Source organism: Nicotiana tabacum, chromosome 16 (genome assembly GCF_000715075.1).
Source record: "Nicotiana tabacum cultivar K326 chromosome 16, ASM71507v2, whole genome shotgun sequence".
Taxonomy (NCBI): domain Eukaryota; kingdom Viridiplantae; phylum Streptophyta; class Magnoliopsida; order Solanales; family Solanaceae; genus Nicotiana; species Nicotiana tabacum.
The window spans coordinates 42,725,832-42,741,572 of record NC_134095.1 but is presented as its reverse complement, the minus strand read 5'-3'; the positions used below and the strand labels follow the sequence as shown (position 1 = coordinate 42,741,572).

The 15,741-nt window shown below is 36.6% G+C and overlaps 2 protein-coding genes and 1 long non-coding RNA gene across 4 annotated transcripts; 2 read left to right on the top strand and 1 right to left on the bottom strand.

Moving 5' to 3' along the window:
• Positions 1–6,501: 6,501 nt before the first annotated feature.
• On the bottom strand, positions 6,502–7,470 carry LOC142170218 (uncharacterized). The gene is made up of 3 exons (XM_075232067.1): positions 7,435–7,470; positions 6,990–7,315; positions 6,502–6,934 (listed from the first exon to the last, which is right to left on the bottom strand). Exons 1-3 carry the CDS (start codon positions 7,468–7,470, stop codon positions 6,502–6,504), a joined length of 795 nt encoding a protein of 264 aa, XP_075088168.1.
• A 678-nt stretch (positions 7,471–8,148) lies between these two features.
• On the top strand, positions 8,149–12,047 carry LOC107780630 (uncharacterized). Of its 2 annotated transcripts, none has more exons than XR_012700025.1 (4): positions 8,149–8,495; positions 9,915–10,898; positions 10,985–11,308; positions 11,417–12,047. It is a non-coding gene; the product is annotated as an uncharacterized LOC107780630 (long non-coding RNA). The 2 variants fall into 2 exon arrangements; XR_012700024.1 differs by having other exon boundaries at positions 8,149–8,693.
• Positions 12,048–13,210: 1,163 nt separating this feature from the next.
• On the top strand, positions 13,211–15,239 carry LOC142170675 (uncharacterized). The gene is made up of 4 exons (XM_075232768.1): positions 13,211–13,281; positions 13,379–13,969; positions 14,252–14,910; positions 15,010–15,239. Exons 2-4 carry the CDS (start codon positions 13,862–13,864, stop codon positions 15,233–15,235), a joined length of 993 nt encoding a protein of 330 aa, XP_075088869.1. The 5' UTR covers positions 13,211–13,281; positions 13,379–13,861; the 3' UTR covers positions 15,236–15,239.
• Positions 15,240–15,741: the final 502 nt, after the last annotated feature.

The window sequence follows — 15,741 nt, the reverse complement described above, 5'->3', positions numbered from 1 at the left end:
GACTGGTGACACCCCGATGTCGGGCTGTGTTTATTTATGCGTTTTAGATCTATTTCACTTTATTTTGGGATTTATCATCTGTTAATGATTTAAATTAAATTATTATAACTGTTAAAAATGGATTGGGAATTTGTGTTGGATGGCCTTGTTTCACGATAGACGCCATCACGACCGGGTCCGATTTAGGGTCGTGACACATATATGCAGTCTCTGCCCGATCCTCGACCCATTTAGATGGATCTATCGGTGTCTGCTTCTTGAGGGTGTGAGTCTCTATGAAGAACTCATCATGAGTCATCTTCCCCCCATATTTTTTTTCTTACAAATATAATAAAATGTGTTAACTAAATTAAAATATAGAAATATAGTTCGATAAAAATAGATGTAAATATTTTAAGAAATTACCAGTAGTCTCCTCGTAGTCCCCATGCTCCTTGCTTCCAGACAATGTAAAGAGCTACCCTTATCATATGCTCGGGCCTTCCTTCCTTGTTCACTCCTCTTCTCAAATTTCTCGGTGGTCCACTGCCTCAGCAGATCCTCCCATAAATCTGGTAGAACCCATGAAGGCTTCTTTCTTTTGTGTTCACTGCCTCAGCATTTGAACACAAAATTTGCAAGAATTTCACTATTATGCTTTTCCTCTCAGGCACACTTAGTCTACAAATAAAGTGTGTAACGTTAGATGGAAATATTGTTAATATAGTGCTTAAAAAGATAAAAATTGCATTAAAACCTTAAATTGGTTGAAAATTTACTGCACGAGCTCCGGTGGAAAGTCACTCCAAGTCGCATAGGGTGCATTATACAACCGAACAAGAGGTTCAGTGATTATCTTTATAGTCCGATGATTAGGTATGAACCTGCAACATAACAATTACATTAAATAAACAAGAGTAGCTATTATAATTCAGCAAAAATAAAGAAGTAATAAATAAATCTTACTCATTGCCCTCAGTCCTGATGATCATCCTATGATAACGATCATACCACACTTCCTCTGGATCATCATCCTTCGATGATGCTGAAGCGTGTGGAGAAGGGGGGTATTTGGCTCAGCTCTACTATCCCAAAGGCGAAGTCTAGAAATGCTAGGAGGCAAACTCTCTAGAGAGGGAGACGGGGTCGCTGATGAAGATGGTCCACACCCTTGTTGCGATCTAGACCCCTGCTGTGATCCATAGCATTGCTGCGATCCGGCTGGCTAAAATTTAGATGGATGCGATCTAGTTGGTGATGAAGCAAATGGAGCAGATGACGGGCATATCACCACATGGCCATGTGACTGCTGACTCGATGGAGCCATATAACCATATGCAGGATCATATGGAGGAAGGGGGTACAGCCCTGTGGTGCAGAATGGTAAAAATACTGTTGGGAGGGCGAACGGTAGGTAGTCTGATGAGTAGATGGATGTGGTAGAAAAGATGTCTGTCTAGAAGATTGTTGTCGGCCATTATCAGCGGAGCGATGTAAGTGTGGAGTGGAACGAAGCGAGGGTGTAGCACCATCATCATGATCAATAGGTCTCTTATCCTTCCTAGACCTACCTCGACCCTTACCAGTCATCTGCATAAATTAAAGAAAATATTAGAACTGAGAATATAAATCTATATAAGTTGAGAGCGCTTGAAAAAACTAACATGCTAGTCGTTTTCGAAGTATCCTTGCTCGTTCGAAAATTCTTCCTCTTCACTTATTTCCGTTTCATTTGGTGATTCTTCGTCCTCATTTTCTATGATTGTTATTTCCTCCATATCAACTTCTTCTAATATGCGTTGAGGATGCTCCAAGTCATTTTCTAACTGATCATCCACCATTGGTTAACACTTGAGGTAACATTTTGATAAGTAACATCTAGCACATTCTCAACTTCCACCCTACTAACAAACTTAGTTTTGATTACGACCAACCAATCAGCCTTATCCCTCCGCAATGATTATGGAGCATAATACACTTGCCTAATTGTTTCTAAAATTATAAAAAGATCATGGCGATCATACTCCCTCTTTTTATTAACCTCAATTATGTTGTATTGCGAGTGTACATTTGTACTTCTTCTAGGTGTTGGGTCAAATCACTTGCATCGGAAAAGTATGATCTTCTTATTTGGCCAACCTGAATATGATAATTCTAGAATCTCTTTGATCACACCATAATAATCATTTTTTCCATCCTGGTTGCCTTCACTACCTTTGATACACACCCCACTGTTATTGCCATTTTTATACTTGGAGCATTCCTCGGTGTGAAATTTGTAACCATTCACAATATACTTAGACATAGTTGTAACCATCGGTGCAGGTCCTCTAGATATATCTTTCAAAAATTGATTAACACTGTTGTTTGGATTATTGTCCTACATGTAGTGTTAAATAAATCACAAGTAAGCAAGTATATTCAGAAGTGACCAAGTATGTATCTTCACATGTGAGAATGTATGTAAGATGCACTTACACACTCTTTAACCCATGCCTCAAATGTAGAATGTACATCATCATGGATAAATGGACTCATGAAGTCACTTAGCGACACATTGAAAATTTTGTTAGTTGCATCAACCAAATTAAATAGTAGTCCATATAAATTAATCTTACGTCAACACTTACTTAAGGAAGGGTTGAACTTCCGGACAATTCTGATTTTAGGTTTTGCTCCATTGCCACAGTCGGAGAAATAAGTAACGACAAACTTTGCTCCATTTCCATAAATTTCAAGAATTGAATTTATAAACATTTAACAGTTGTATTCCATTTCCAAAAAGAACTTACTAGTTCTATAATAACAAGGTAACTGGAGTAGCTAGCAAGAGTTCTATCCACATTTCGGCCTCTTTTACTTTGCAGATTTTACAGCTAAAAATGTCTACGCCTTTACTTTCAATATCTGCTTAATTTCTTATCACTTGTGATGTATAATCACACAATATTCACATAGGGAAAAGAAAGTATTATCGTGGTTAAATCACAATATATTTGCAATTAAATAATTTGCGGTTTCTTAATTATCTGTTAAAATATACTCCTTCTGTTTCAAACTTTCAATATAGATGAACAATTTCCTTATTAGTCCGTTCCAAAAAGAATGACACATTTCTATAATTGTAAAATTATTCAATTTTAAACCCTTCATTTTACCAATTTTACCCTTAATGAAAAGCTTTTATACTCACACAAATGTCATAGCCCTACAAAACCTTTACCCTTAAACTTTTAAGACCACAAGTTTCAAAAGTCTTTTCTTCTTTTTTTCTTCCTAAAATTCGTATTGATTCAAACTACCTCATCTAATTTAAAGTGGAAGAAGTAATATCTATTGACAAATTATACTTCAATTGGCTTTTATGGATATTGTGTGCTGAATAAATGCATTAAGTATCCAACTGCGAAGCAACGCAAGAAGTTGCTTATTACTAAGATTTGGAGGGTGTTTGGATTGGCTTTTAAGCTGGTCAAATCAATGTTTAAGTTTTTTTTAGTTGTTTACTCGTAAAACAGCGCAGTTAAATTTATATGTAGTTTATAGATAAGTGAATAGATTTGATCCAAAAATAATAGATGAATTAAATCAAAATGTAGGACTTAACCTTCAAATTGAAGTAAAATGGAAGATATCTTAGTCCCGGCGCAGAGCTTCCAGAGACAGTAAGGACTATAAATAAGGAAGAAAGTCAAATGTTATAAAGCTTTTGATAGAATATAGTGTATGCTTGTTAGAAAATCCGTTCCCTTTCAATGATAATTGAACTCACTATTTATTATTACATCTAGGGAACAAGATCCTAGGATCAAACTCTTCTTAAATGACAATTATGAAAGACATTGAAGAATGTCTAACGGTGGGCGGTGAATACCATTTTTCTGTAACGGATTATGCACGTAATGTTATAGAATATTCTTTATTGAATGCAATCGGATGGTAGGCATTTTTTGCCTTTATGAATATCATTCTTTCCGATGTCAAGCGAGATCATTTTCTTCGGGTCCGACTATCTTCTGTTTTCGGATCCACGTATCGCTTTCTCATGCGATCATTACATATGAACATATTTTACCCCATACATTAGCTTTTTTTAGTGTTTAGCAAAGTTAAAAAAAGTTTATAAAATAAGTTAAAAACTGCTTAAAACAAGTCAAAAGCAATAAGCCGGGTAACCCCAACTTATTATTTTTTGGTTTAAAAGTTATTTCTGCTGAAAAATTACTTTTTTTAAACCAATCCAAATGGGAACTTGTTGGGCTTAAGCTTGCTCAAGATTCTTTTGGGTAAAATCCAGAAACTTCTACTTTTAAATTAGGGGTGTTCAAAATTGAACCGAAACCGAAAATCGAACCGCAAAAGTGTCTTAATGACTTATTGGTATCGGATTATCGAATAAACCGTTAACCTGTTAAGAATTTTTATATTTATATATACCTTTATCCATATGTATATTAAATACCCCTTCCACTTATCCACTATTAGAAGTGTTAATTGTGAATAACTAATTTTTGACCACACCCGAATTCTATACCATTTAAGTATAAATATTTCTTTTAGGTATAATTTTGATATTTTAAACTTTTATCTTTCTCTTAATAGGTTTCATTTACGAAAATTACAAGAACAACAACAACAACAAAAAATCCAGTTTGATCCCAATATGTAGGGTCTACAGAGGGTAGTCTGTACGCAGACCTTACCCCTATCTAAGGCAGATAGAGAGGTTATTTTCAATAGACTCTCGGCTCAGGAAGGGCAAGAAGAAGAAGAGGGAAGCAAGGAAGGAAAATAGTATCCAATAATAGCAATACGTAATACAATACCTGAGGCGAACAAAACCAAATATCGTAATAAAATCAAATAATATGAAGGGAAATGCATGCTACTAAGCCTATCGGTGAACACTATAAACTACCTACTAACCTTCTACCTTAATCCTTGACCTCCACACCCTCCTATCAAGTGTCATGTCCTCATTGAGCTGAAGCAGCGCCATGTCCTGCCTAATCATTTCTCCCCAGTACTTCTTAGGCCTACCTCGACCCCTCCTCAAACTCTCCATGGCCAACCTCTCACACCTCCTGACAGGGGCATCAATGCTTTTTCTCCTAACATGTCTGAACCATCTCAGCCGCGACTCCTACATCTTGTCCTCTACGGAGGCTACTCCCACTCTTTCCTGGATAGCTTCATTCCTAATTCTATCTCACTTGGTGCACTCACACATCCATCTCAGCATCCTCATATCTGCTACTCGCATCTTCTGCATAAGGGAGTTCTTGACTGGCCAACACTCAGCCCCATATAGTATAGCGGGTCGAACCACCACTCGATAAAACTTACCCTTACATCTTAATAGCATATTCTTATCACATAAAACACCGAAAGCGAGTCTCCGCTTCATCCACCCTGCTCCGATACGATGTGTGACATCTTCATCAATCTCTCTGTTACCCTGGATAATAGACCTGAGATACTTAAAACTTGCTTTCTTGGAGATAACTTGAGCATCAAGCTTAACCTCTACGTCTGCATCATGGGTCTCACTGAATTTGCACTCTAAGTATTCTGTCTTGGTTCTACTCAGTTTGAAACATTTAGACTCCAAGGTCTGTCTCCAAACCTCCAACCTCGCGTTAACTCCACTACGCGTCTCGTCTACCAATACTATATCATCAGCAAATATCATGCACCAAGGCACCTCCCCTTGGATGTGACGCGATAGTACATCCACCGCCAAGGCAAACAAAAATGGGCTAAGAGTCGATCCCTGGTGCAACCCCATCACCACAGGAAGATGGTCCGAGTCACCACCCACAGTCCTCACTCGAGTCTTAGCATCATCATACATATTCTTAATCACCCTAATGTACGCTACCGGAACGTTGCTAACCTCCAAACACCTCCACAAGAGCTCCCTCAGAACTTTATCATATGCCTTCTCAAGTTCAATAAACACCATATATAAATCTTTCTTCCTTTCCCTATACTACTCTACTAATCTCCTTACCAGATGAATCGCTTCCGTAGTCGAATGCCCCGGCATCAATCCAAACTAATTCTCGGAAATAGACATGCACCTCCTCACCCTAGCTTCCACCACTCTCTCCCAAACCTTCATAGTGCCACTCAATAACGTGATACCTCTATAATTGTTGCAATTTTGGATATCACCCTTGTTCTTGTAAAGCGAAACCATTGTACTCGACCTCCATTCTTAGGGCATCTTCTTTGCCTTAAAAATAACATTAAACAACCTAGTGAGACACTCCAAACCTGCCCGCCCCGCTGCTCTGCCCCTACACATCTTACACATCGCTCCTTCCACCTCCTCTACCGTAATCCGCCTACAGTACCCAAAATCTCGCCGACTCTCGGAGTGTTCCAACTCACCCAGCACAATACATTTATCCCCCTCCTCATTTAACAGTTCATGGAAGTATGTCTGCCATCTTCTCCTAATGAGTGCCTCATCCATCAACGTTTTACCATCCTCATTCTTGATGCACTTGACTTGGTCTAAGTCATGGGCTTTCCTCTCCTCACCTTGGCCAACCAGTAAAACCTCTTGTCCCCACCTTTTCCCTCGAGCTCCTCGTACAAATGAGCAAATGCTGCTTTCTTAGTCGTCGTAACTGCTAACTTTGCCTCTTTCTTTGCCTTTATGTAACACTCCCGATAAGTCTTTTTTTCCTCCTCTTTTGTACTCTCTACTAGATTCAAATAAGCAGCTTTCTTAGCTTCCACTTTACCATGAACCTCTCCATTCCACCACCAGTACCCTTTATGACCTCCAAGAGAACCCATACTTATCCAGGCCCTCACAACCAACAACTTCTCCCCTAACTCCTGAGCTTTGTCCTTGGTCAAGTTACCCCACTTGATCTTAGGTTGCCTACACCCCGCCCTCTTCCTCCTACTCCTCTTGATCTCCAGGTCCATAACTAGGAACCTATGCAGAGTCATGAGGTACTCACTCAGGATGACCTTGCAGTTAGTACACAGACCTTTTCGCATTTCCTACAGAGAAGGTAATCAATCTGAGTTTGCCCATTGAATTTCGGAAAGTGACCAGGTGCTCTTCCCTCTTCGGGAAACTCGAGTTAGCTATAACTAGATCAAAAGCTCTAGCAAACTCCAACAATGAATTACCTCCCTCATTCCTATCCCCAAAACCGTACCCGCCATGCACATCATCATAACCCCTAGAACTAGCCCCAATATGACCATTGAAATCTCCGCCAATGAACAACTTCTCTGTGTGCGGGATACGACGCACCATCTCGTCCAAATCATCCCAAAATTGCTTCTGGACCTCCTGGTTCAAACCTACCTAAGGAGCGTATGCACCAATTACCAACTTAATACTCATCAACCTATCATTTACCCTCCTAACCTCAACCACAAGCTCCCTAAGGTCCCTGTCTACTAGAATACCAACCCCATTCTTACCTCATGCGCTCCCTGAGTACCATAGTTTAAACCCATCTACATCTCGTACCCTTCCATCTAGTCTCCTGAACATACGCTATGTTGATCTTCCTCTTCTGAAGAATCTTAGCTAACTCTATCAACTTCCCTGTCAACATTCCAATGTTCCAAGACCCAATTCTCAACCTAGAGGCTTTCTTACCCCCCCCCCCCTTCCACCCTTGGACCCTACCCCCAGCCCCTCCCGAGGACATGACCTTACTCTCTCATCGTTCACTACCGCCACTATAGGCAAAAGGTATTAGGAACGAAGGACTACAAGCTGCGAACCCAAGAGCTAAAAATAACTCAAAGGAGTGACTACGAGAACAGAAACACGAGCAGGCACTAGAACAATGGACCTACCACGTCTACAAAACTACCCCTATGCAAACACAGAACTAAAATGAATAGAGAAAACCTTAAGCTTAAAACACTAATAGAAAAAATAGAAAAAACAATTAATCCAATCAAAATAGAGTATAACTTTTGTTCCTATTTTTAAAAAAAGAAGAAAATTTACCAAAAAAATATATATTTGGTTTCTTCTAATTTTAAATGTAAGCTATAATATTTTTCTTTGTATAATTTAAACTATAGTGTAAATATTGAGTTTTCTTATTTATATAGTTTTCTTTAAGTCTAAGACTATGTTGGTTTATATATATAGAGAGAGAGAGAGCTATGTATTTTACCTTCTATTTATTTAATAAAGATGGGTTATATATATAAAACAAACCAGAAAATACCAACAAAAAAAAACAGAAAATGTGTAAATCTGAAAAAATAATTTTAAAAAAATAAAAAACAAAGAGTAAGTATCCTAAACTACTCCCACGATCTGCATTCCCTAACCCCCTCACTTACCCTATTCTTCACATCTCCCCTCAAAAAGCTCCCCCACCAGCCTCGCATCCCTAACGTCCCAATCCCCACTTCCCCACTTCCTTACATAAGTTATAAAACACACCCACACATCTATATAACGGAGATTAACATAAGGGAGGAGGAGATCGGAGAGTAAGTTGAAACTTGAGAGTTTGGTGAGTAGTATTTTGTGGGTAAAATTGTTTAGAGAAATAGTAGAACAATTAGTTAGCTTTTACTGGGATCTTTCTCTTTCAAAATTTGCTGCTCCTCTGGGTTTCAAACCCCGTTTTTTTTTTGCTGTTGTTGCCTACTCATTTTTCTGAGTTCGTTGCTGATTATTGCTGTTGTACCCTTCCATCTCTACTATCTAGGTATTCATCTTAACTATGTAATTTTTGGAAGTATATGGACATTTATATATTGATATTCACAGCTTTAAACTTGTACATCTGGTTCAACTGGTTATAACTTTTGTTGCATTTTTTTATCTTCTTTGCCTCGTGAAGAGGACATCTGAAAATACTACTCTATCTTTGTTTATATATAATTAATTAACTTATCCAAATTAAATATATATATATATATATATATATATATATATATATATACAACAAATTAATCCTTTATTCCCCAGAGCTAGTCTTGGTCTTTGTCTTATTTTGATTAATATGATGGACTAACTAGTCTTAGATAACTGTAAAAATTGCACGGGGCGCCTTATTTGGGCGCCCCTTTTTTACCTGTAGTTGTTTTGTCTTTCTGTTTGTACCCATACCTGTTTTTTTGTTATAAAAGTATTTTAGAAAGACTATTTTGCCCTTCTTCATTAAAAGACTACTTTCTTTCCAAGTATACGCTAGTCCTTTACTGTCTCTGTCTTTCTCTCCCGTTATTCGCGTTTTTGATTTGTTCTTTTCTGAAATCAAAGGATTTTCGTCGTTGTTTTAATTTTTCAGCTGCTATTCGTCGTTGTTCCCACATTACGATTTAATCACAGGTACATTGCATTAATTTTTTGGGTTTTATTTTACGATTTTCTGGGGGGTTTTTTTCTGGTTTTGGTTTTGATAGTCATGTATTTATGATTAAATAGTTTATTAGTACTTAGTTTGATAAGTGCATTAGTTTTACTTTTAGATTGTGTTTTTAGGTTTTTTGAACGAGTTTTTATGTTGTTGATGAAAATCTATAAATTCTTTAGTAATTAGACGTCCAAATTTTTAAAATTTTGAGAGTTAAATAGATGATACTATTAAAGTGGTGATACCTTAGATAGGAGCTGAAGTTTTTTTTTCATGTTTTGGCATTATTTTTGGATTTAAATTTGTATTTTGTTTTTTGTAAAAACTACAACATGAGGCTGAATGTTTTGTGTTTTGTAACTGGTGAGCTGAAGATTTTGTTTTTTGTTACTGGTGAACTTCAGCACTAGAGCTGAAGGTTTTGTTTTTGTAACTGGCGAACTTCAGCTTTAGAGCTGAAGTTTTGTTTTGTAACTGTCGAACTTCAGCCTTCTTAGAGATTGAAGTTTTAACTGATCTTTTTGATAATGTCCTGATGTTATTTTTTGTATGTTTTACTTTTTTGAACAGATGGCACCTAAAGCACCTAAAGATCCTAATGCAGTTAAAGTACGCAAAGCACATAATGCACCTAAAGCACTTAGACTACCTGTAATACCCCCAAGTCCTTATGTCCCTTCTCCTTCACCTACAAGACCAGGTCAAAGATATTTGAGTTTCGAGATTGGTTTAACTCTAAGGGTTCCTGGAAGGGGAACCATGATTTGAAGAAACTAATTGCAACTTTCTTGACTCCTACACAACGGGATAAGCTTCACAATAGTACATTTCGATACATTATGCTATGGAGAATTTCAAATGCAGCATGAAGTTGGTTCATTGTCTGTGTCTTTCTTGAATATTCACGAATGATCGAGATTCGATTAGTTTCAAGATTTTTGGCCATGATGTTTCCTTCACCCTTGAAGACTTTCACATTATGTGTGGTTTTCAGATCACATCACATAATGTTGAAAAGCCAATTAATCGAGAGAGCAATATTCTGAAGCGCTATTTTGGTAAGTCCAAGGGTGTGACTTTGAAGGATATTCGAGATTTTATGACTCGGAATAAAATTTCAAAGAATGTTGTGAATCACATACACGTATGCGAGAGCGATGATGATGTTGTGAAGCTTGTGGAAATTCTTGTTGTAGAGTCTATTTTGTTTGGGAAAAAGACCGAGTCATATGTGATGGAGGAGTATGCATCTATTGTTGAAGATAATAAGGTTTGTGTTGAATATCCTTGGGGTAATGTGGCTTATGAGAAGCTCATTTACTCACTAAAACATGCATTGGACAAGCAGAACAAATTCCATGCAACTGAGTATAAACTTGGTGGATTTTCTTTTCCGTTATGTGCTTGGTTCTATGAGCGCTTTCAGATATTTGGGAGAAGTATATAAGAGAGGATGAGTACCTTGATACCCCTCAGGTTCCCAGGATGTTACGTTATGTATGTGTGGGAGAGCCTAAATTTCCCGAACTTTTTGAGATGTTCAGTAGTCATGAAGTAAGTTACTTTTTTTTTGTCTTTGTGTTAATATGTTGATGTATTAGTTTTCTTCTTCTCATAATATACTTTTTTGTATTAAACAGAAATATCGCAGCTTTAGGGTATTGGATATATATCCTACAGAAGAGGAATTGAATTCAATGCCTTTAATTGGCCAATTACTATGCAGCCAGATTCGTTCAAAGGTACTTAACGTGAGTCCTTCAACTGGTGAATCACCATGTACTCTGAGTTGATCAAAAGAATCGAATCGAACTCCTGTTATTGGTGAATCACCACGTAGTCAGAGTCGATGAAAAGAAGCGAATCGAACTCCTTTTATTGGCGAATCATTTCGTACTCAAAATCGTTCTTACCGTTCTACAAGTGACTTTGATGACAATGAATTACTCGACACAATATGTTCTGTAAGTTTTGATCTAAAGTTTTTTAGTTTTGTGTTTTGTAAAAGTACAACATGTTTTTGAGCTGAAGTTTTGTTCTATATCTGAATTTTTGTTGTGTGTCTATTCTAGAGATTAACGATGGAGGTTCAAAGGCATGCAGAAAAAGAAAGAAGCACAATCGTGAAAGAAGTTTTTGATAAGTTTAAAAAGGAGGAGCGATCTGCTTTTGTGGATGCGGTTTTTGTAAAAGTGAAGGTAAGCTAATTTATAGAGAAGTCTTTTTATTTCTGTTGATGTTATTCAGATTAATCATTGTTAGTAATTATTTTTCTAGGAATATTTTGATGAGAAGTTTGAACAGTTGTTTAAGATTGTCAACAAATCAAATGGAATGGATGATGACATTTTTGATTTGAGTAACCATTGAGAATATGATAGGGGGAACGACTGTTACGAACATCCATCGGATATTAATGTTGTTGATGATGCATTAGATAAAGTCGTAGATGTAAATGCTACACGTGAGGAAATGACTTTTGTAGGCAATCAACATGTTCAAGAACAATTTGAAGAGGAACGTCCCAGTGCTGATAGATTGAGCAGAGATGGAAATGATGAAGCACAGTATCAACTGAGAATATTGGAAGCAAGCAAGGTGCATATAATCAAGTTGTTGAGACTGAAGAACATAATGCTCATGATGCATTGTGTAAAGTCGCAGATGATAATGCTACACATAAGGAAGTGGCTGTTGAAGTCGATGAACATGTTCAACAACAATGTGGAGAGGAACAATCTAGTGTTTGTATACAGAGTAAAGATGGAAATGATGAAGAGTTAACAACTGAGAAAGGTTCAGATGATCAAGTTGTTGGCACTGAAAAACATGCACCGAGTTGTCCTTTGGAAAGTGATATTGGAAAAGAAAATTTGTTTGGCAATGGAGATCAAGCAACTGTTTGTACTTTAGAACTGAAAGCGAGTGATGTGTCTAGCACTATTGGGAAAGACGATCGGTATGCAGGATTACTAGCTATTTGCAAAGAACTTCTAGGTGGTGATACACAGGAAATTGTTACTACAGGTACAAAGTGTGAAGTTTATAATATTTCAATGATACCTTAGATTGGAGCTGAAGTTTTGTTTCATGTGTTTGTGTTTTTTGTAAAAACTACAGCATGTTTTTTTGCTGAATGTTTTGTTTTGTAACTGATGAACTTCAGCTCTAGAGCTGAAGTTTTTGTTTTTGTAACTGTCGAAGTTTTTCTGTCCAAGTTTTTTTGTAACTGTCGAAGTTTTTGTTTGTGACTGTCTAACTTCAGCCTTCTTAGAGTTGAAGTTTTAACTGTTTTTTTTATAATATCCTATAGTGAAATTTTCACTACAGTTATAAATTTTTTCTATGTTATATATATAGAAAAACTAGTTGATCTATTCACCCTCTTTATGAATATGCAGTGGAAGTTGAAACTAGTTGTGCTTCAATTGACACAACTCAAAAACTCTCTGATGATGCTGAATTGAATGAAGGTAGAGTTGAGAAAAACCTTCCAGAGAATACTCCAATGCTCCTCGACGTTGGTTCACAAATGAATGAAGCTGTAAATGCTGATATTGACAAAGGCATTGACAAAGGCATGCAGCCTGGGGAAACCACAGCGGAAGACAAACGTCAAGGTATTCTATAGATCATGAATTTATTATATTTGATTGAAGTATATTTTTTACAGTTTGAAATTTTACATACTTTATTTTCTTTTTTATGTTTTTGAATGATTTTTCAGAAAGACTCGAGGCAGCTCAAAAAGAATTTGGTGAGCTTATGCAGCTATATGAAAAAGGAGAAATACATATATTCACACTTGTTGCCTCAAAGACAGGTGTGAAGTATGTTGTTATAAAATTTAGTCAATATTATTTAGTTTTTTTTTTTGCATGAAGATACAGGATCTGTTGGAATGCAAACACCATCTGTGTCGCAACACTTAGACCAGGTAGTTATTTTCTGCAATTCAATTACAAGCTATTTTTTTGCCTAATGTGTATTTTCTATCAGTTTTATTTATGTTTATATTTTCCTTGCTTTTGCAGATCTCATCTGATGCATCAGAACTTCTTCCAAAACCTAAGAGAAGGAAGATTTCCAGTTCTCCTATGTGTGACACCAGTGATATCCCCAACTTCAATTTATGTTCATTTTCACTTGGTAGTACACAAGGGACTGATTCAGAAGGTAATTCTGCTGCTGTTGTTGTTCGTGAAGAGACACAAGAACGTCGTGAACAGCAGGGAGTTGATCAAGCATCTGCCACGATGGCTGTAGTTTTTCCCCTGCTGCTGAACAACAGCAGTTAGCTGTAACGGAACAGCAGGAAGAGCAAGCAAAAGAAAAACCAGATAAAAAGGAAAAAAGATTCGTATGGAGAGTATTTGGTTGAGATCTCCTTATGTAGTTTATAAAAAAAAAAGCAAAGGGGGCAAGATTGGAAAGTAGGAAAGAATACAAGAAGGTGTCCCTTCCATTATGTTAATCAAGACAGTGGATTGATCGAAAGATTTACAGAGTGGTTGGAGATGGATGCCAGTGAATATGATTCCAATCGATTCAGATTAGCTGGATTTGATATTGCAAAATCATTCTTTACCGAGCTTATGGATCCTGACTCTGATCTTGCGGATGAAGTAAGTTATTAAGTTTGTTTTTTGAATTGGTTTTCAACTGTATTTCCCAAAACTTTAGCTTATTTTTTATAGTAAAGTTTTTGCACTGTAATTTGAAAAACTTCAGCTTTATTCATAGTAAAGTGCTGAAGTTTTTTAGCTTATTTGCTAAAACTTCAGCCTAACACTTCAAACTGAATATGCTTAAGTTTTTGTCATGCTGTTTGTAGTTTTGTAATGCGTTTTTTCTAAACTTCATAGTGGTATTTTCACATGTTATCATTTGTTGTTGTTCATTTGCAGCATATTGATGTGGGCATATATTACTTGCGCAAAAAATATTGCTATCACCTTCCACGTTATCCAAAATCAAGATGTGCAGTAACAGATTTACTTTTCGATCAGTATATGACTAAGCTGGATGGTATTCATCCTTCAGAAGAAAAGATGAAGATAATTAACAAAAGGAAGCAAAAGAGAATGCAGGATCAAAAAAAGAGCAAATCAAAGAGAAAGAGGATATCCAAACAACAGGCTGAAGAAGAAGAAGAAGAAGAAGAAGAAGCGGTTATTCAGCCACTTACGGACTTTAGTTGGTTTGAGGAAGAATCAACGAATGAAAAGGTGGCCAACTACGTAAAAGGCCTCGACCTTTCCTGTGGTATCTCATGGGCATCTGCTAGAAAAGTATTCTTTCCATTTCGACTTAAGCCAAGGACGGGCCAGACATCTACACACTACTTTTTTGGAATTTTGGACTTTAAAGATAAAATTATATATGTGTATGATTCCATGGGCAGTGTAACATACGATCGTACGCTTGAACGTGTCAGAATTTATGCCCGATTGATCCCACACTGTCTCAAATGCTTGGATTTTGGGGCACACAATAAATTTTATGGGGAAAGTCCTGTGGAAAAATTTCAAATTATGTGGATGAAGACACCGCAACAGACTAACAAGTACGTGTTTCGCATATGTTTTACCATGCATCTTATGTTTATTATTTTTTGCCCTTGTGTTAACGATTCTTCAATTTCTTTTTCATGTGTTTTTTGTAGTGTTGATTGTGGTATATTTGCTCTTAAGTTTATTGATATGCGGTTGAAGAAAGAAGATGTCTTCAATTTCGATCAAAGTCAGTCATTGACATTCAGGAAAGAATTGGCTGTCAATCTTTGGGCTCATGGAAAGTGGAAAAAAGATAGCGGATATGAAACTCCAGAAGAACAAGAAGGACATGATTATGGAGATTTTGAAGAGACTCTGTGTGAATTTTTTGATTAGAGGATTGGTTGAACATAATTTGGATTTTGTGAATATACATTAATTATTTTTTTAGTTCACTTTTGTGTCATACAAATATGTTTGTGTCTTTTATCATGAATTTTAAGTACATTTTTGTTTCAAAAAACTTAAGCATGAAGTAAATGACTTCTGCTTTTTAAGCTGAAGTTTTGGTTAAAAGTCATAACAAAACTATTGAATCCAACACAAAAACTTCAGCTTATCAGGTGCTGAAGTCTTTAGAAATATACTAAAAAACTTCAGGACATTGGGCCGAAGTTTTTTGAAAAAGCTTTACGACAAAAACTATTGAATCCAACACAAAAACTCCAGCTTATCGGGTGCTGAAGTTTTTAGAAATATACTAAAAAACTTCAGCACATTGGGCCGAAGTTTTTTGAAAAAACTTTACGACAAAACTATTGAATCCAACACAAAAGCTTCAGTTTATCGGGTGCTGAAGTCTTTAGAAATATACTAAAAAATATCAGCGCATTGGGCCGAAG